We start from the raw sequence: 20,278 nt of genomic DNA on the forward strand, positions 1-20,278 counted from the left end.
GGAAAGAGAATGGGTTCTCATATCGCAGAGAAAACGCTTCAGACACACTCAATGGAAGGTGAGATATGGCTTTTCTCCTACTATGAATGCTTTCTTCATCACATTGGTCATTTGTAATTGTAAACTTCTTTCAAACTGCGAAACTTCTTTTTGTACTCTATGTTGTGCACTGTTTCCATAACATATAGTTCCTCTGTTGCATTTAATCGGTCGGAACAGTTTTGGACCAAACTGTAGTGGTACACCTTGTGACCCTATCTGTGTGATTCCAGATTTAAGTGTTCAATATGTCAACCTGGAGGAGCTGGATAACCAACAGAAACATGAGACACAGGGCTTCACATCTAGGAGCCTCGTCGTACGAAGAGGAGCGCCCTTCAGAGTCACCCTGACCCTCAGTGGCAGGCCCTTCAACCCCCAAACTGACACCCTCATCTTCAAAGCCCTACTAGGTACTGAGCCTTTCGTTTGGTTTGGTCTGGTTACATTCGCTCAGTGTGACATGAAACTGACAACAGTGAGCGGTAAAGCTACTGAGCCAGAAGCTGAGGTCTGAATAACCTGCGGCTCAGTAGTGTTGTCGACGGTGTTGAAAGACCTGAAGCAGCATGATAATCCCTCTCGTGATTGTCTTCTGAATCTGTCCATACTAACTCCTGGTCGTCTTTCTTACAGGTCGTCTCCAAGTGTCCTTCCCCATCACCTTCTCCAAGAAGGCCTCTCGGTCCAGATGGGGGGCCTGTTTCAACCAGGAGGGCCTCAATACCCTGGTCCCCTCTGTGTTCCTCTCCACCCCTGCCTCGGCCGCTGTGGGCCAGTACAGTCTGCAGCTGCACGTACTCACTCAGCATGGCCAGAAGGCATACATGGTGGGACGCTTCATCCTGCTCTGTAACCCCTGGAGCCGTGGTGAGGAAACCCCTTTGGAGTGGCTGGTATTTACACCTCAGATCCGTAACAGCCACTTTTGGAAACGTTCTAACATTTTTGTCCCACCTGCAGAGGACGCGGTGTACATTCCCTTTGAAGACCAGAGAGATGAATATGTCAAGAATGAATCTGGCTTGCTCTTCATGGGCACTCCAAGGAACCTTGTGTCTAGACCGTGGTCTTTTGACCAGGTGAGCTCACTGCATTTTCTTCAGCCCAGGACTTTGTCTCTGCCCAAGACAGATTAAGACTGTGTAACCAAGTCCTTGTGACTGACCTGTCAACCTCTCTCTCTCTCTCTCTCTCTCTCTCTCTCTCTCTCTCTCTCTCTCTCTCTCTCTCTCTCTCTCTCTCTCTCTCTCTCTCTCTCTCTCTCTCTCTCTCTCTCTCTCTCTCTCTCTCTCTCTCTCTCTCTCTCACCATGCTTCAGTATGAGCCAGGGATCCTGGAGATCTGTATGATGATTCTGCAGCTCAGCCCCCAGCACAGCAAAAACCCAAAACAGGACTATCTGAGCAGAGGAGACCCCGTCTATATCAGCAGGGTCGTGTCGGCCATGGTGAGTCACACACGCACCCCACCTCCAGGGCTTAACTACGGTGTCTTTCTCACGACTTGAGAACCAAACTCTACCTCATAAAACAGGCTGTGGCTTGTACTGGGATAAAGCAGACAGTGAAACTTGTGGACTTTCACAGTCATCCGACTTTTGTGATGGAAGCAGATCGCGTACTGTACATTTGGCATCTGCGTTAGCAACTAAACACGTTTGCACATCTGCAGCACTGGAGGCTGTTCCCTTCCGCCAACAAGTGCCAGTCTATGCAATTGGACCTTTTATTTCGAAATATCTTTCATCCAAAGTCTTTTTTGTCTCCTCTCAGATTAACTGTGAAGACGACCGTGGCGTCCTGAAAGGAAACTGGTCAGGGGACTTCAGTCAGGGTGTGCCCCCCTCCAGGTGGACTAGAAGTGAAGACATTCTACAGCTATGGGCCAAGTCTGGTTTCAGCCCGGTCAAGTATGGCCAGTGCTGGGTATATGCTGCTGTCATGTGCACAGGTAATGGCATTGATACTAAGAATTACTAACCATTATTACAACTCATAATAACTGTCCCTACAATATTTGTGTCTTCTTTGAAATAACAATGGAGGTCATTTGTTGAATATTTGTCTGTGTTTCAGTCATGCGAGTGCTTGGTATTCCTACCCGAGTCGTCACTAACTTCAACTCCGCCCACGACACCAATGGCAACCTGGTGATTGAGGAGTTCTACAGTGAGACAGGAATGAAACTGCCCCGAACTACCGAGAGCATATGGTGAGAGCAGCTTCCCATTATGAGTCATCATCTCGTAGCTTGTAGTCTTCCACCTAAAAAGTGACTTTCTTCCTGACAGGAACTTCCATGTATGGGTAGAGTGTTGGATGACGCGTCCCGACCTGGGCTCAGGATTTAACGGTTGGCAAGTGTTGGACCCCACCCCACAGGAACGGAGCGGAGGTGAGAGGTCACCGAGACTTGACGTCCACACACACACACACACACACACACACACACACACACACACACACACACACACAGGCACACGCACACAGGCACACGCACAAGAGCCCCCAATAATAAAGGTCTCATTTGAATTCCGGTTCTGTTCTATAACTGGACTCTGGTCCTTTCTGGTAGGAGTGTTCTGCTGTGGCCCCGCCCCTATAAAGGCCATCAGAGACAGACAAGTGGACCTGCCTCACGACGTGCCCTTCGTGGTGGCCGAGGTGAACGCCGATGTTCACATGGTCGTTGTGAGGCAGGGTCAGGTGATCAGCCGCAGCATCGACACAGAGAGGGTGGGCTCCCTCATCTGCACCAAGGCCGTCGGTTTCCCCCGGCCGAGCAACATCACAGCCAACTATAAAGCCAACAAAGGTCAGTACACTCGGGAGCTAAGCGGCTTTTGGCTTTTGCAATTCCGAGAGGTCCATATTGCATGCACGGTATTGAATGTTGCGGGTGTTCAAATGCAGTCAGCGTATCGGTCCATAACCTCAGTCGATTATTGAAGTCAGAATTTGGAACGTGAATATTTCGATATGAAGGTGTTCCTAAAATGGGACTTGTCACCGATCACTGAGCTGTTTTTCTTGTCATTGCAGCTCCGTCATCGAGTACATCGAGTACAAGGTCCAGGGGGTCCTCCCTGTCCCCAGGAGGAACACTGAGCAGAGGTACGGCTTCTCCTTGTGTGTCTCTCCTTGTGTGTCTCTCCTTGAGTGTCTCTCCTTGAGTGTCTCTCCAGACATACGTTACTCTCTTTGAAGATGTCTCTTCTGAAGGAATGCCACAAGCTGGCACTCCTGTAGTTATTTCAAAACAAGCCTAGTTCAGTTTATTGTATTGAAAGTCTAGAATGTGCCAGAAGGGCACGACAATGAAAGGAAAGTCTCATTTGACTCACGCTGTTGTCTATGCGTGGTTCTGTGTGTTGCTTAGGTTCCGCCCAGGGCTTGTCCGTGTCCCTGGCCCTGCTGAAGATGCCGCTCTCAGGGGAGAGCATCTCCTTTTCAGTCACCATCACCAACATGGAGGCCATACCCAAGGTCCTGAAAGAGCATGTCAACGCACAGGCCAAGACGTACAACCACAGCCCCTCAGCCACATTCTGGGAGAGCCACAGCCTTATTCAGATGGCCCCCTTAGAAGGTAAGAACCTGAATGGCGACACACTTTGAATCCTCTCTACTTATGAATGCGTTGGAATCCTTCGAAATGTCCAAAACGATCAGTTCATTTCCCTGGCAGTTGGAACTCATCCATTTCCCCCCTGCTCTCTTTCTCTCCTTCCCCTGCCTGTGTCTGCAGTCAAGGTGCTGCACCACAACATCAGTGCGTCCCAGTATGAGGGCCTGGTGGGAGAGGACCTGGTCAACCTGGCAGTGGTGCTGAAGGACCAGGCCAGTTTCCAGACCTTCCTGGCCTCCGAGGAGATTAACGTCCCCAGCCCGGAGCTCTCCATACGGGTAGGCTCCTCTCGCTGAACCAGAGGGATGGGGTTCCACACAGACAGAAAATAAGGCGTCGTATAGATTAAAACATTTTCTCCCCCACAAATTGTTTGATCAAAAGCTCTTGAATCTTTGATGCTTTGTGTGAATTATGTGTAAGAGGTGGGTGTAGCTCAGGGTGGGTGTAGCTCAAGGTTGAAGCATGTGACTACAGTGCAAGACGCTGCAAGTTTAAATCCCTCTGTACGTTGTTTTGGACCAAAGCCTCCGCTAAATGAACAGGTTATTTGTTTATTTCACAACAAGGCCTCACCACACGTAGTGAGTGGGATGAACGCTGATCGTTGAGGTTCTTTTCAGGTTTCAGACGAGGACTCCATTGTTCCACGCAAGAAGTACCAGGCCGTGGTGGCCTTCACCAACCCCTTCTCTGTCCCAGTCAGCGGGATTCTGACTGTGTGTGCCGCTGGGTTGATAGAGGGGAAGGTTCACTCAAGGTAAGAGTGGAGTTAGCCGTCATTCGCTACCGTGATGTATTTAGCCGCCTCAGTTATGCATCAAACATACCTTCTTAAGGAGTGACAGTTGACAGCCGAACTGGCAGCAAAGAATGTGCTGAGCATTGACAAAAGAATGTTCTACCGTGGGAGTGGTTCAAACTGTATTATAGGTGGGGGTTGATTGTATTCTTTAACTTCACCGGGCCTGACCTTCCCTGTGTAAACGATTGGTTCAGATGAGGTTGAGAAATACTACTTGTGAAATGTTTTTGTTGTGAGTTGCTCCTGCTTTCACTGAGCTAATGTTCTGGTCATGTCCCCTCTGAACCTGTAGGATCCACTTGCTTCAGCCAGGGGCCAGTGTGGAGAGGAGTGTCTCTTTCACACCTCGGATGGTGGGGATGAAGATGTTGCAGGCTAGCCTGACCCTGGAGAACCACCCTTCAGCCATCAGAGGATTCCACATGGTTCCTGTCAAGGCTCCCTAGACTCCTATTGGCCACAGTTAGGATGTTAGCACAGTGTTGCTCAGTATTCCAACTGACTTGCGTGCGTTTTTTTATGTGCTGCAAACCTGAAGTATTATGCTATTTATGATATTTATATATTTAGAAGTGTTTTTTTGGTATTATTTGTATTGAATGTGTTAAATACATTTGTACTTGTTGACTTGAATGTTTCTAGTGAATTTAGTCAGGACTGTGTCAGTGAGAACTACCATGCTCTCCAGTGGGTCCCCTTCTCTTGAAGTTCATTTTACATCCAGCAGAGGGAGACCTTGCTCATCTTATTTCTTGGTTCCAGCAGACGTCCCACATCACTCACTGCACCCATTTTACATACTATTTTAAATGACTGTAAGGACTAATGAGATATTTAATTCAAAATAATTATGTGTTTCAAGTAAAAAATAAATACCAATTCAGAAATTCATTCTCAGAACACAATTAATTTATCTTTATTAATCTATTATAACTGTCTGTCGAAAACAAATCAACAATAAAACATTATATACAAATCGTAGCTAAGCTGACAGGCTGTGTAATAAGCACATGCAAGTCCAGAGACAACCACACCAGTTCATCAGATTCATGGCATACAAGAATACAAACCATCAGAGAGAGAAACAGAATAAAACAAGACAACAAATGTACATTCCAGCATCATTTGAAGACAACTGGTTTCTATTCAAGCACTAGCCTATATCTTCTTTTTATTTTTTTATTTTTTTTAAGAACTCCGGAGGAATAAATTCGGTTTGAAAAAGAATGAACATTTTCTAGATAGCTGAGTTACATTCTGCTAACCCATTGCCCAAATTATATTTATGGATTTTTTTGTGTTCATGCAGATCAAATAAATAGGTCACATTTCATAGGTCAATCTAATTCTATTAAGACTATTCTTAACAATCTCCTTAAATACTGACTAAAACACAGTAACTTTGGGGGGAAATATTATACAAAATTGTTGAAGATTAAAAATGAATTAATAGTAATAGTAGAATTGTCTCCTCTCAAATAACTTGCTGGCAATAATTCTCGCTTATAAAATTTTTGTTAGGACTCTTTAAAAGTTTGTATTAACCTATTCCTTATTATTCCATATAAAAAAAACATTGAACTAACAAATAGATAGACAGAAGAACTAGAACATTTAATCCCTATTTAATGTCTTTCTGCGCAATGGGTCATTGTATTTCAGTGCAACACTCTACAATACAAAAGTGGGACCCCTTCAATGAAAAGAGAGGCGGAAATAGATGAAAAAAAAGAGAGTATTATTTCCAGTAACTAGATGCAACTCCCTGCTGATGCAAAAATTGGTCCCATATAGTCTTGGTTTGAAGTTGTGGGTGTATGTCCGCTGCCTGCGCACTCATTGGTCCGTGGGATGTGTCTAGGAAGTGGTCGAGGGCAGGCTGGGACGGCTGGCGCCTCCTAGAGGTAGTCCAGCTCCAGTGCATGGCTCAGAGCCTCCAGATCAGCACGACACGACACTCTCCAGAATGGCATGTTCTTCTGCAACACAACAACAGCAACAACAACAGCGTTGAGGACACAGGAAAACAGTCCCAGTGTCCTTGTTTCCGAGGGTGTGTCTGTGGGCCAGTCTGAGTGATGTGGAGGTATGGCCTAACACCACGTGTTCTCCACTCTCACCGAGGCTGTGGGGGGGAGGGGGGGTGGGGGGTGGGTGGTGGTGTTGATGTTCACCTTCTTCGCTACCGTCTCCTCCTCCACGCCGTCTCCGATCACCACATACACCGCACGGCGACCGAACCTTTGGGCCACACGCTCGAAGCAGCTCTCCTTCCCTGGGCGACCCGTGGAAGAGATCAAGGCGACAATGACAAACAAGCTGAGGAAGCCGACCCCACATCGACCTACCCGCCCACAGATATCAACTCGATGCCACAACCACGCGGATATAAAAATCCCCTCGTGCACACACACATGGTTTTTCCTTGGGTTTCTGGACACCGAACAGCGCCCCCCCCCCCCCTCTCTCTGTCTCTTTGTGATGGCTGCATGTGTGGTGTGGTGCGGGGTGAAGGGTGTGAAGGCGCGTGGGCGGACCTGTCTTGGTGGCGCTGTAGATGTTCTCGATGGGGAAGGCCGAGCCCAGGCCGTAGAGCAGCACCTTGGACAGGGCCGGGATCAGCTGGGTGGTGGTCACCAGCACGTTCACACAGTTGGGCCTGCGGGGGGGACGCGCGGAAGACAACACGCACCGTCAAGACGGCTCACTCTGGCGGTGGGGTCGTCACTAGACATCGTTCTACATACATCCTCCCGCTCGCACCCACCGGAACGTCAACACTGTATCTAAGGGATGAACTTGACAGATTCCAAATGAAATGAGGTCGGTGTGGTGCTTGATACAGACCTGGAGTTGATGAGGGCCAGGGCCTTGAGGGCCTGTGTCAGCCACACGTCGGTCAAAACCTCCATCTCCCTCCGGAGCTGCAGCCACTCCTCTCTCTTAGGACTGCCCAGCAGACCTGCCGGTCACAACACAGACAGGGCTTGAAGGACACAACCACAAACACCACGCAGTGCCCTGTCACGTCCAAGCACTGCACAGACATAGGGGATTTCAATTTGGGGCTTTATGAGATATCTATGCATATGGGTAGAACTCAATGGTAAAGCACTGGACTACAAATCGAGAGGTACCGGGTTCGAACCTCCACCCTGCCATGTCTTATACATCCCAAGATTTTGACCATGATTAACCTCCAGTCAGTGGAGTTGTGTGTGTGCAGTAAGAGGGTAAACAGGGAGCCCGACCCACCTCCCACGTTGTTCTTGTAGGTGTTGTAGATCTCCTTTACCCTGCGGTAGCGGAACGCCAGCTTCCTCATCCAGTCCACTCCTCCGTGGACCCCTGAGCCCAGACACAGGGTCCCAGCCCCAGCCGGGCTCTGGAAGCCGTCCGAGCCAAAGTTATACGTGCTGCAGGAAGGACGACACACGCAGGATTAGCCTCGTAGCGAGCCGAACGCTCCACTAACCCTCGACGTACGAACTTTCCTTCGTTTAGAAGACGCTTTCAGTGTACAAATAGTGCACTACAAATAGTGTTCGAGAGGCTGTAGAGATGGCGGGACATTTTCATGGGGAAGGTTGAGTTGATTTGGTTCGAAGGGTCCACTGAGAATACGTGATTGGATTTGAATACGGGTTCGATTTGGGCTTCGTGAATACAACATGAAAACAAGGTTCATTGTGATGTTTAGAAGGATACCCACAGGCATTTGCATACAAATCTGTGCTTTCAGTTGTCAAGATCAGTGCTAAGACTATAAGTAGTTTGCCAAACGTGCCGGCAGGGTTGTTGAGGGTGCATAGAAGCAAGTTGTAACAGCCTGAATAGTGAGTTATCAAAAAAAACAGCGAAGAAAAGAGTAACATTGCCGACAATGCTTTAAGTGAAGGAATGTAAAAAGGCACTTTGATGCATTGTCGTCTGGTACAAATATGTCTTTGTCTCATAAAATGATTCATCACTTTAGGCCGTAAAAGGTCTAGAAAGAGGGAGACAGAGGGATGACATAGGCTTATTTTGATGAAGGATGAAAGAGTTATGGGTGATACACTGCTATTTTTGCTAGAGCATGTGTGTGAGAGAGTCACAGAGGGGGGGGGGGGTGATAGAGAGAGAGTGAGAGAGAGGCACAGAGAGAGAGAGAATGACAGATATATTGTTCCACAGCCCCTTCTGTGTGCGAAAAACCCTGGGGGAACGTCTGGATCGGGGGTTGAACAGGGGAGGAGGAGAAGAGGAAAGGTGAGGGAGGAGGAGAGGAGAGGAGGGGGAGGAGGAGAGGAGAGGGAGGAGGAGAGGGAGGAGGAGAGGTGAGGGAGGAGGAGAGGAGAGGGAGGAGGAGAGGGAGGAGGAGAGGTGAGGGAGGAGGAGAGGTGAGGGAGGAGGAGAGAGGAGGAGAGGGAGGAAGAGAGGAGAGGGAGGAGGAGAGGTGAGGGAGGAGGAGAGGAGAGGGAGGAGAGGGAGGAGGAGAGGAGAGGAGTGGGAGGAGGAGAGGAGGGAAGTGTACCTCAGGTCCTGGCCATTGTCGTCTGATGCCACGTCATCAATATGAACCTGGTCACATTCCTGGAAAATGAGAGAGGAAACAGATCCATGAGTGAAGGAGATCTGTTTCAGAGGCGAGATGTGCATGGGCAGGCCTTGGGGGAACCATAGAACCAAATGAAAAATACAAAATACAAAAAATAAAACATAGGGCAGCATGGGGGCAGAAATAAGCTGCTGGAACCAAAGACAGGGAGGCGCCAGAGAGGAATGAGAATGAGGAGTGTGGCGGCACACCATCGCTACCTGATGCCACGTAGAAACAGAATGACAATACACCCACTTGTATTAACTGCCAAAAAATGATGATGTATCTTAGCAAACATTTCTACCAGGGAATTTCCTCACTCTCTTTGTGTCTTTTCATATTTCTCTCTCTAATATATAATATATAATGCACTAATATATAATGTGTGCCCCCTCTCTCTCCCACTCTGTTTCAAATCTCTCTCTCTCTCTCTCTCTCTCTCTCTCTCTCTCTCTCTCTCTCTCTCTCTCTCTCTCTCTCTCTCTCTCTCTCTCTCTCTCCCAGTCTCCTGTTTCCTCTCCTGCTCCCTCTTCCGCTCTCTCTCCAGCTTCATTCTTTCCCTCTGAACTTCCTCTTCTGGTATTCTCATCTCTTGAGTCCTGGTAGGCCACTAACTCCTACCATAGCCCTTCTCTCGGCCTGCTCCTCAGGCCCCGGGCCCTATCACCTTTCAGCCTGCCTGAGAGAGAGGAAGACGCTACCTCACCATCACTCTCTCCCTCTCTCCCCTCACGCTGGGAACCCACTCCCACTCGGCCCCCACAGCCCCACACAGGCCCGTTACCATGGCGCAGGCAACACACCGGGCTCCAGAACAGCTCTATGACCAAGCCACAGCAGCAACTCTCAACACCTCTTAAAGTTTAGTGGGATTTAATTACATGATTTGGCCCGAAAAAGAAGTGTATATTAGGTCTGACTTTGACAGGACTGTAACTGGTCCTGTGAACAGGAAAAATGTCCTTCCATAAATTAGATCCAGCATATAGTCACCACATGACTGGAATACTGCACAGATGATCCCAAACCTTCCCGCTCAGACTCAAACTTTAGTGCTTTCCCAGCTATTGTATTTACACAAAATGATCTCAGACTCATAAAGCGACCATGGACAGAGACAATCCGCTGCACATTCTACTGGGCCAGTTATGGACAAATCTAATCGGAGGCCCAAAAACATCCAAGGCGTGACGAGTAAGTTGTGCCGACACGGGAAGCACAGAGAATGTTCCAGTGAAGAAAAGATTAGAAGGGAGGCAAAACAGCTTTGTTGGCCTCCTTCTTTTTTCAGTCCTCCCTCCTCCCTGTGACATGTCTTTCTTTCAGAGACAGACACACACCTATAATTACCAACACACAATGTTCCCTCCCTCTCAATGAAAGGAGGATTTGATCCTTTTATTAGTCCAAACATGTCGTCGCATTGTTCTTTCACTGACGAGTGGTAAACATAGTTCTGTTCATACCTCGTTGGGACAGAGGGGGGAAGAACTGAACCGGACTGTTCTGGGGGAGGGATGTTGTTTAAGTCTCACCTCCAGGTCGTTGAAGAAGAGACGGGAATCGGCCAGGTTGAAAATCATCTCCTCCATCCACAGTCCCAGAGAGACGGCTTTGGAAGAGTCCTAACACACACACACACACACACCAACATTTAGCTCAACGTTAAAACGTGTCATCATGTAAGCGGCAGACGGGTGACTGGAACCCACAAACAAACAGATGAAGTGAACTAAATAGCTTTGGCCTTTGATAATTGACAAGCGTCTAATCCGATGAACCAACCGTCCTTGTTTTCCTCCCTGTCTGTTTAAACAGCCGTCCAACAGGCTGCCAGCTCAGCTGCTTGACTGACACAACAGGTTCTATCAGCCTAAGAGGAAGTGTCATTAAAAATGTGTCAATCATGCCTACCAACTACACACTGCGCTCTCTCTCTCTCTCCCCTGAACCCAAATGCTGGGTTTAATTAATGAGTACCAACATGGGTTCGGATTCATTTCCTAACGAGCTCATTTCCAAAATATCCATTGACAGCCACAGGAGAACCCATTGTTTATTGGACTGGGCTTGTGGGTGCAAACCTTGCTGAGGTATTGTTGTGGTTGACAGGGCAGGTGCTGTGCTGTACTGACTGGCTCTACAGGTTGGCAGGAGAACAGAACAGCGACTGAGACGTCAGCCAAAGGTGACTATCAGATTAGCACCTCTGAAACATTCGCCCGGCCACTGAAATGGGTTTGATGAATAGAGGAGGCCAATGAGAGGAGGCGGAGGAGTGGGCTGGAGGCTTGAGAGGATGGGGGCGGAGGAAACAGGCGAGGTAGGAGAGGGGGAGGAGGAGGAGGAGAAGGGGGGAAAGGAGAATAGGGAGAAGGTGGAGGCGGGGCAGGTCTTGGGTCTTAATTGCGGTAATTATCTGTAATCACCATAATCTAATACCCAGCCTCTCTGAATGCAGAAGTTCTGAGGTGAAATAAAAGCCGTCCGTCGAATTCCAGTTAATTACAGCCGGGAATGTTTAGAAAGGAATGACCAAAAAAAGGAGCACACACACATACAAAAAAAAGTGAAAAACTACAATCCAAGCAATTCCACTCCTCTTTTGGTCTGTCCTGAACGGCGGACGTGATTGTGAGAATGGCGAGGCCCCGGGAAGGAGTTCACACGCTATAGGGCTCCGATGCAGCAGCCTGTGGGATGATGAATGAGATACAAGGGGAGCACTTATAGAGGGAATAAAATCCTCATGTGCTCCATGGTTCACCTCATCTTCTCAGAGGAAGAGAAAACAACTGTCTTTCAGCACGCCCATTACTCTTCTGCTGCCCGGGTCCTGTCCGGGCTGCACACACACACACACACACACACATTCACACACCCACACCCACACCCACACTAGTTTACCATCAGGTAAATATGAAGCCAAAGACCGTATTTACTGGATACAGACATCATACAGCAGAAACTGGCTACAGATTCTTAAACACAACTTTAACCTGATGTAAACACCAGCCCCTCAGAAGGATCGGAAAGGATCCGAAAACAGATCACACGAATCTCAGCTGGACCGGACCATCTCCACGTTGTGGGCGTGGGTCCCTGTTCCTAACTCGGCCCCCGTCATCCGTCGTCCCTCATCCACGTGTGGGGAGTTTCAGAAGTGGGTCCGTTTCAAGACCCCCGGTCCTGCGGAGCAGCTGGGTGGGCGCCGTCCAGAACGCGCGGCGTCGCTCAGGCGCTGACGGCTCCACCCCTCCGTCCCCCTCGGCGACCGAAAGCAAAAGAAACAACGGCGTGGCGAGACGCGAGGACGCCCCTCGGCTCCCCCTGTGTCCGCGCGCCGGGGGGGAGGCGTGAGAATCCCAAACAGCGGTGCGAGCCAAAACCAAGAAACACCCATGTTGTTCCCTCGTCATCTGGCTGTTACGCCAAGGCCCATCACCTGTCAATCACACGGCGGGGAACCGCGGACGGACAAACAAACCACCGGTCCACACTCACTCACACACATTGTGTAAAGAGACCGGAGGTCAGAGAGGGGGAAAACACCCAGCGTGTGAAAAAGGCAGGGAGAAACGAAGAGGCCAAGCACACAGCTCGAAGCCCCGACATGCCTAGCCAGAAAAGTCAAATAAACAGGAGCGGGTGACAGTAAGACTAGGGGGGAAATGACGCGTTCGGGGAGTTCCTGGGACAGATGGGATTGATGGGGAGCCTGCGATGGAGAAAAGGAGGCCGGTGAGATGACAGAACAGCTGTTGCCGGGAGCGTACCTTGCCAAAGCGTGTGGAGAAGCTCCCTGTGAGGAGAGAGTGGAAGATGATGATGGTCTCATCCAGGTCCCACACAAACACGCGCTGCGGAGAAGAAGCAAACAGAGCCCGGTCAGCGAGCACACTTCATAAGAACAGCAGTGGTGAACGCTACATCCAGGTTCGACGGATGTGTGTGTGTGTGTGGAGGGGGGTTGTGTCGTTACCTCTATATCCGAGTCCAGGGGTGGGGTGGGGTCGCTGACTCTCTTCCTGCCTCTCAGCTTTCCGTCTGAGCTTCGTCGAGCCGGGACCCCCTCCTCCTTCCCTGGCGTGGGGGGGCTGGGGGGCAGTTGGTATTCTCCTGGTACGCACACACACACACCCACACAGATGTTAATCAAAGGGTCTGGGACTGTAAAGATCTCGATGAGAAAGGTGAGGGAAGCAATGAACCCCCCTGCAGAGGGAGACCAGTTAACCACCCCTTACCTGAATGTGACTGCGGGCTGTGATTGGGCAGCACTACGGGGTGTTCCGGGTGCTGATAGGCTAAGGGGGAGGTGATGGCGGCTGGGTTGATGTTGCTGCCTGCGAGGTACGGGCTGTTGTAGTGGGAGTTGTAGTAAGGAGAGTACTGGCTCTGGCTGTAGCTGGAGTAGGCTGAGAAATCCTGACAAAACACACACACACACATACTCTGAGTACATCTCACACCAAGAATAATTCAACATATTCATTTCACTTCCGGAGATGGACCCGTTGTGTTGCTTTTAGTGAACCCCCTGTTACCAGTCAAAGAACATCCGGTACCTGTTGCGTGGGGTTAAAAGGAGTTGAACTGGTGATCGCATTTGTTCCTTGGAAAATTCCAGATGAAATACTGCCACCTGGAAAACAACAAATCAAAACATCACTCAAGTGGCCCAGTAGGAGAACCCGTTGACCAGATCGACATAAAAGAAGCATGCGGGGGGACAGTTGAGACTTTAAAAAGGCAAGCCTCCAGAGCTGTGAAGTCCCAAGCTGATGGACACCAGGTCCTGCTCAGCCCTGACCTGCTCCAGCCCGGCCCCTCCACTGACGGGTCCGTTCTGGAGGGGGCCGGGATGGATTTATGGCTGACGAACCGACACGGGTGGGAACGAGCGCTCCTGCTCTCGGAGCTCTCGTGGAGACACATCCCAGTGTTCACCCCTGCAGGAGGAATGCCTTCCTCCAGGCCCTGTTCCCCCCAGTCTGACTGTGTCTGTTAACACCTCTCAAAACACTCTACCTCCCTCCCTCCCTCCCTCCCTCCACCACCTCCTCCTCCTCCTCGCCCCCTCCCACCAAATCAACCCCCATGTCTTTGGAGGGGATTTACCAATTCTACCGTTTAAGAAAGAATATTCGACCGATACAGCTGCGTTCCTTTTCAACGTAAAAACAAAACAAAAACGAAAGAAAAAAGGTGAAGTTGTCGCTCCATTTTTTGCCAGAGCTGTATATTCTATCGGTATAAGTACAAGTTCACGTATGGACGTTTTAGCACAACACACAGAGAGGGGGGTGGGGGTGGGGGGGACATATAGAAACTAATGTCCTTTCTCAGCTGTGATGCTGGAGCCGAGGCCCCCCCGCTCCAGCCCCCGCCAGGGTCTCTGGTCCCAGCATGAGAGCCAACCCACAACATGCACCTTCACCTCTCGCCTTTGACGGAGAGGGTCAATTTCACGCTGCTTTGAAAGCCATAAAGTCATACTGAGCGAGGCATGCTTTGGGCGCCGAACAACTGAGGAATGTTTGGGTAAAAAAAAAAAAAAAAAAAACACACAAGAAACACACATGGACAACACACACATTTTCTCTTTGGATGTCTTTCACATAGTTCCCCACAAACACACACACACACACACAGACACACACAGCACACGTCCATGTGGGGCAGTGTTGTAGGTCTGGGTGGAGGAGGGGGGTTTGACCCCCAGAGGACGGGGGAGACGGCTGACGCCAGGAGGCCAGACCGCAGCTAATGGACAACAGGTGTGGAGGAGGACAGACAGGGCCTTGCTCAGGCACTGCGTCGGACGCCCACCTGGAACCCACCGGGACCCCTCGGTCAGCCGGCAAGAAGCCTGGACCATGAGGTTTGGGTGAGGGCAGTGAGTGTCTGTGTGTCGTCGTATGACCGTTGCGTGTTTGTCTGTGTGAGAGTGTGCGTGGACAGTGTGTGTGTGTGTGTGGGTGTGTGTGTGACCCACCGTGTGTGGAGTAGCTGTAGAGAGCTTGGCTCGGTGGAGTGCTGCTGAAGTTTGAGTAGCCCAGGAGGCTGTTCTGTCCTGGGGAGTGGCTGAGGCCATCCTCGGTTTTAATGTCTGACATGGGAGAGAGAGGAGGGCTTACTTAGACTACGCTTCTTGCAACAAGTAATCCGTATATCAAGGAGTGTGTATGTGCAACACTACTGCAGAGAGACACACAGAAAGAGGTAGAGAGAGAGAGAGAAACAGAAATTAAAAAAAGAGAGAAATAGAGATCGAAATAGATAGAAATAAAGACAGAGAAAGGCCCAAGAGAGAGGGCTGGGGGGGGGGGGGGGGGGGGGTTCCTCACTGTAGGACGGCATGCTGTAGCCCTGCGTGTGGTGCGTGTAGGGTGCGTAGGGTCCGGCGGGCTGGAGGGCGGGGCTGTACTGGGTCTGTCCATATGCCGCCATCACTGCTCTCAGGTGAGCTGACACAAGAGGAGGAGAGGGGGCCGTCAGCAGGTCTAGATGGGTCTAGAGGAGGGTCAAACTAGGTTAGACCGAAAGCAGGCCCTAGACCTCAGACATGGCCAGGGGACAAATGAATTGCTTGGTTTAGAGGCGGTTGTGAGAAAAACAGAAACTCACCTGTCGAAGAAGAAAGTGTCTATAATGAAGCGTCAGGGGCCCTGTGTATGAGATTGTAAAAATAAAAACAACATGTCTCAAACAAAGAACAAAAAGATGATTCGCATTGTAAGGATTAAACAACGCAATTCCTATTATATAACACTTTGTCGTAGTCAGGCGTTCACTGTATTCCACACAAGTATGAGCCTGTGTGGGATGTGGCAAGAGACCTGCTGTCAAAGATCGGATCTTTACGAAGGTCTTAGCCCGTACCTGACGGTGAAGCGCTCTGCTGTCACGACCCAGTCAGTGGAGATCCTCGCTCCCTGTCAGCTATTCTGGGTAGACAAAGGAAAACAGTCATCAGAGGTATGCAGGTGAATGACACACGGCAACAGACCACAGGCCAAAACACCTCAGAGAGAGGGGGGGGGGAGAGAGAGAGAGAGAGAGAGAGAGAGAGGGGGAGAGAGAGGGGGAGGAGAGAGAGAGAGAGAGAGAGAGAGAGAGAGAGAGAGAGAGAGAGAGAGAGAGAGAGAGAGAGAGAGAGAGAGAGAGCAAGAAAGGGGGAGGGAGACGGGAGAATAAGAGAGAGGGAGAAAGAGAGAGGGAGTGTTGGAAAGAGAGAAAGATAGGGGGAGGGAGTTGGCAGAAAGAGAGAGAGGGAGAAAGAGAGAGGCGGAGAGGGAAAGAGAGAGAGTGGGGGAATAAGGGAGGGAGAGGGCAGATAATTACCCTGAGTCACAGAGTTGAAGAGGTGATGTGGATTAGGAAGAGAAAAGTCGAGAGAGGTTTATTTAAGAATGCGCCCATTAGGAGCTCTATTGACAGACACCAGTCAAACGGCTGTTAGTCAAAACTTGATGGGTGACATAGTTCCTGGGAAATGTCATACTTGTATCTTTCAGCGCCAAGCAGACTTTTGGCATGGGCAGCATATTAGATAAGGACTCTGTAAATCGATAAGCGTGACACATACGCAAAGAGTATTCTAGTACTGAACTTAACAATAACTAACCAGCAGACACACAGCACACAAGGAAATGCTACCCACGGCCAACTGTCATCTCAGCAGAGGCCAGAAACATAGATGAACCATAAGCAATAAGGGAAGGATAAATAAACAGACAAAGACAGATGGAGAGTGGAGAGGAAGTGGGAGAGAAAGAAAGAATGTGTACTACACAAGAGTTAGGGGGTAATGATAAAGGGGAATGATGAATAAATAACCTAAGTTAGAAAGCGAGGATATGGGAAATAAAGAGAAAGAGAGGAAATAGAGAGTGAGAGAGAGAGAGAGAGAGAGAGAGAGAGAGAGAGAGAGAGAGAGAGAGGGTGGGAGAGAGAAAGGGGAGAGTCATAGGTCAGTGGGGTAGAGCTTGCAGGGTCAATGCCAACATTCTTCATTCTTTCAAACAGGAAGTGCACTAAGGACTACGGCTGCGTGTGTCTACCCATGTGACCCCTGGTCAGGTTCTGCAGGTTCCTCGCTCTTCCCCTCTCGTTCTTCCGAATAAAACCACAGCTAGAACACGGTTTCCCCATACTTTTAAAATCCTTCTGTTTCAAACGTTTCAAATGACAGAAGCCGTGTTTACAACCAATACGGCAGCCTTAACCACCCCAAGCCACAAGGCACCGCTTCATTTGTCAACAAGTCCCAGTTCCCTCTGAGGTGACAAATGAGAGAACCAGTTCACGAGACGTCAAGTCGGGGCAGCAGGGTTAAAAAATGGGGACACAAAAACTCCCTCCTGTTCCACGATTCCCCTGGGTCAGGGCTCGGTCTCCCCTGCCTCGGGCCACTTCACCCTGGCCACGGCCATGCACACCGCCTCAGCCGGCAGCTCTCTGACACAGATGGAAGACACACATGAAAGATGGAGGCCAAACCAGTACATACAATCACTGACTCGAGGGAATAATGCAAGAAAGAAATGAGAGGTGAGGATAAAACTGTGAGCGCGATGCTCATTTCCTCGGTGTGTGAGAGGGAGGAATCCCTCGCACAAGAGGGAAAAAGTGTTTGTGAGTGCACTCACAACACAAAACCAAAGTAAGAGAGAGGGAGAGAGAGGGTTAGAGAGAGAGTGAGAGAGTTAGAGAGAGAGAGAGAGAGAGCGTTAGAGAGAAAGACAGAGAGAGAGTGAGAGAGTTAGAGAGAGAGACTGCATGTTTCATAAATAATCCAGCAGTAGAAAAGATGAGGCCTAACTGCCTCCTGTCTACTGAGGTTTTCACATGAGCAGAAGCCTGAAGACCTGCCTCCATTCATTATGTCTGTCACTCCAAGGTCTCCTCAGTTAATAACAGCGGTCCTGACAGACACATCTCATAGAAGATGAATCGTACGTTATTCCAACTTTGACTGATGAAGCTAACCCCTTGCTTCTTCAAACGGGGGACTATGAGTCACTGAGGCATTTGCTGTTTTCTCAGCAAATAGTAGTATTCCTACTGTGAATGGCCTTTAAAACCACTTATGTGATGGCGGTTAATGGCCGTAATCTAAACATAAATAAGGTGGACCGTAAATGTGACAGGGAGGGGTGATGGACAGTCACCCGCAGGGGGACACAACTGGAAAACCCTGGAGGAAATCTTCACATGCAGGGAAAGAAAATCACTTGAAATGTGGGGTAGGGGTTGCCTCCATTTTAGACCAGTCTCTGTATTCGACACGCTAAAACAGGATTGTTTCCTTTCATCACGGAATATTTTTCCTTTCTTGACTTTGTATTTTTCTTTCAGTTCGCGTTCCCTCCGTAAACTTCCGTTCAATCCAACCCCAACACGGACGGAGAGAGCCTCAGCCAATCACGTCCTTTATCTGACACCCCGATCACACTCCTGTCCCGGCCAATCAGGGGTGTCGGCCCGAGACTGCCACCCCACACCGCATAGGAAACCCGCCTTGTTGACTCACCTCGCCGACCTGGGAGAGCGGAGCACTGGGGGCCGAGCGCGGTGCTGCGCCTCGCCGTGCAGCAGGGGAACATGGGAACGTGAACCGGGGCTGCCCCCGTCCGAGCCCGACTTCCCCTCTGTCCCCGTGATGCACACAGCACTTCCTGGTACGGCCCAGGCGTGGAGCAAAAGGCCATGGGAAGACAGGGAGATCAGCCGAGATCAGCGGAGCAGGCGAGGGCCCTGCTTGTAACTGAGCTAAAACAAACCCAACAGGGGCCAGGGCCTGCCAGCCCCAGGTCCACCTGGGTCCTGGAGTTCTTCTGGAACAACCTTTTTTTTCACGGGTATCGTATTCTCCAGCCCTGTGATGGGTTGCATCACAGCACAGCTCCGAGGGGTTTCAGATGCTGCTCGACAACATGGTGAGACTCATGTCACCTTGAGAGGGACTTGTGTGTTTTGTAATTGAAGTCTCATGTCTGCACAAAGCCTATTATATATATTTGTTGACTGAGTCAACAAATGGATGTAGTGTGTAACACGGTATGTGTGTGTGACAACAAAAAAAATGGCCATGTCACACATCAGATATGACCCTACTCTGGGGTGACCTCTCATTGATACATCAGGTCTCGGCGCAGCATGCAAGGTGGCAAAGGTGACCTACGATCTCCAACCAGGCCATATGGAGCCCTGGAGTCTGTCTCTCTGCCTGGGGGGGAATGGATACACTCCAGCACACTAGAACCACAGTCTCTCTCCTCAACAAAGGGCCCAGTACAAGGTTTCAGCATTGTAGAGCTCCTCATTTTCCTGACTGGTCTCATGCTAAGAGTCAGTGCCATCTGCCAGTCGATGCCCTCCATGGTCTGGCGTCTGGCCTTTGGGCAGAAAGCTGCACCTCAGGGACACAGTTATACAACATCAACGAGGTGTCATGAATTTTGTACACATTGTAACCTGTCTGTATTGTGGCAGACAATCGACTTGAGGCGCTGGAAATCAAGTGGGAGATGCAACTTGTAGGTTAATACTCCACAAAGGTCAATCAAGTCTTGCAAATAATGTCTGGCAAGCTCACACACGCACTCTCACACAGAGACACACACACACACTCTCACACAGAGACACACACACACACACTCTCACACAGAGACACACACACACACACACAGCCTGTGGCTTCGCCCTCTCTGCAGCCTTTAAACCTCATAGCTCATAAATAAAGCTGGCTGACAAACTCTCAATCTTTGGCCTGCGGGGCCAACAGTTGGGCGGGGGTGGGGTAGGGGAGAGCTTGAGGATAGGGCAGCTGGGGGGTTAGGGTGGCTGGGAAGTTTGTGGGGGCTGGGTGATGGCCAACTGTGCTTCGTTACTGGGGGTGAACTGGGCGATTAGCGGACTCTGGAGCTGGAGTTATGGGGGAATGGGTGTCTGTGGGTCAGGGAACAGGGGAGACTAAGAGACTGAGGAGGCTGGCTGGCTGGGAGGAGGCAGGGTAGGAGGCTGGTTGAGGTCCGGGGCTATTTGTGAGGCTTGCAGGGCTGTGCGTCCCAGACGCTGGTGGTCTAAAGACAGATGTTACGGAAGGATTATGACCCAGTGTAGAGCCGACGAGGTGATTTACAATCTGGGAGGAGCCTCCTCAACACTGTGCTGTATGTGTGTTTGTCATTAAGGAACGACTAATTGATGAACGC

General features: G+C 49.9%; 2 protein-coding genes across 5 annotated transcripts in view; one reads left to right on the forward strand and one right to left on the reverse strand.

Annotated features, from left to right (window-relative positions):
• Positions 1-9: 9 nt before the first annotated feature.
• Positions 10-5,365, forward strand: tgm5l (transglutaminase 5, like). Of its 2 annotated transcripts, none has more exons than XM_067232926.1 (14): positions 10-58; positions 273-452; positions 676-909; positions 1,003-1,121; positions 1,361-1,489; positions 1,815-1,992; positions 2,118-2,253; positions 2,333-2,436; positions 2,617-2,856; positions 3,084-3,155; positions 3,421-3,630; positions 3,790-3,947; positions 4,293-4,429; positions 4,767-5,365. In XM_067232926.1, the coding sequence occupies exons 1-14, from the start codon at positions 10-12 to the stop codon at positions 4,918-4,920; spliced, it is 2,100 nt and encodes a 699-aa protein (XP_067089027.1). In that variant the 3' UTR covers positions 4,921-5,365. The 2 variants fall into 2 exon arrangements, with proteins under 2 accessions (XP_067089027.1, XP_067089036.1); XM_067232935.1 differs by having other exon boundaries at positions 31-58; positions 2,617-2,860; positions 3,097-3,155.
• A 274-nt stretch (positions 5,366-5,639) lies between these two features.
• Positions 5,640-20,278, reverse strand: part of eya2 (EYA transcriptional coactivator and phosphatase 2) — a 19,463-nt gene continuing 4,824 nt past the window's right edge. Inside the window, exons 2-16 of one of the 3 annotated variants that reach the window (XM_067232957.1) lie at positions 15,942-16,006; positions 15,687-15,727; positions 15,407-15,526; positions 15,055-15,168; positions 13,625-13,701; positions 13,304-13,484; positions 13,039-13,175; positions 12,833-12,916; positions 10,592-10,681; positions 8,991-9,049; positions 7,730-7,890; positions 7,322-7,436; positions 7,012-7,133; positions 6,649-6,749; positions 5,640-6,453 (exon numbers count right to left, since the gene is read on the reverse strand). In XM_067232957.1, coding sequence (XP_067089058.1) covers positions 6,373-6,453; positions 6,649-6,749; positions 7,012-7,133; positions 7,322-7,436; positions 7,730-7,890; positions 8,991-9,049; positions 10,592-10,681; positions 12,833-12,916; positions 13,039-13,175; positions 13,304-13,484; positions 13,625-13,701; positions 15,055-15,168; positions 15,407-15,509 — 1,425 coding nt within the window. In that variant the 5' untranslated portion in view covers positions 15,510-15,526; positions 15,687-15,727; positions 15,942-16,006 and the 3' untranslated portion in view covers positions 5,640-6,372. Of the gene's footprint in view, positions 6,454-6,648; positions 6,750-7,011; positions 7,134-7,321; positions 7,437-7,729; positions 7,891-8,990; positions 9,050-10,591; positions 10,682-12,832; positions 12,917-13,038; positions 13,176-13,303; positions 13,485-13,624; positions 13,702-15,054; positions 15,169-15,406; positions 15,573-15,686; positions 15,728-15,941; positions 16,007-20,278 lie in introns of all 3 variants that reach the window. The other 2 variants (XM_067232949.1, XM_067232967.1) reach the window with 2 other exon arrangements.

This window comes from Osmerus mordax, chromosome 1, assembly GCF_038355195.1.
Source record: "Osmerus mordax isolate fOsmMor3 chromosome 1, fOsmMor3.pri, whole genome shotgun sequence".
NCBI lineage: Eukaryota > Metazoa > Chordata > Actinopteri > Osmeriformes > Osmeridae > Osmerus > Osmerus mordax.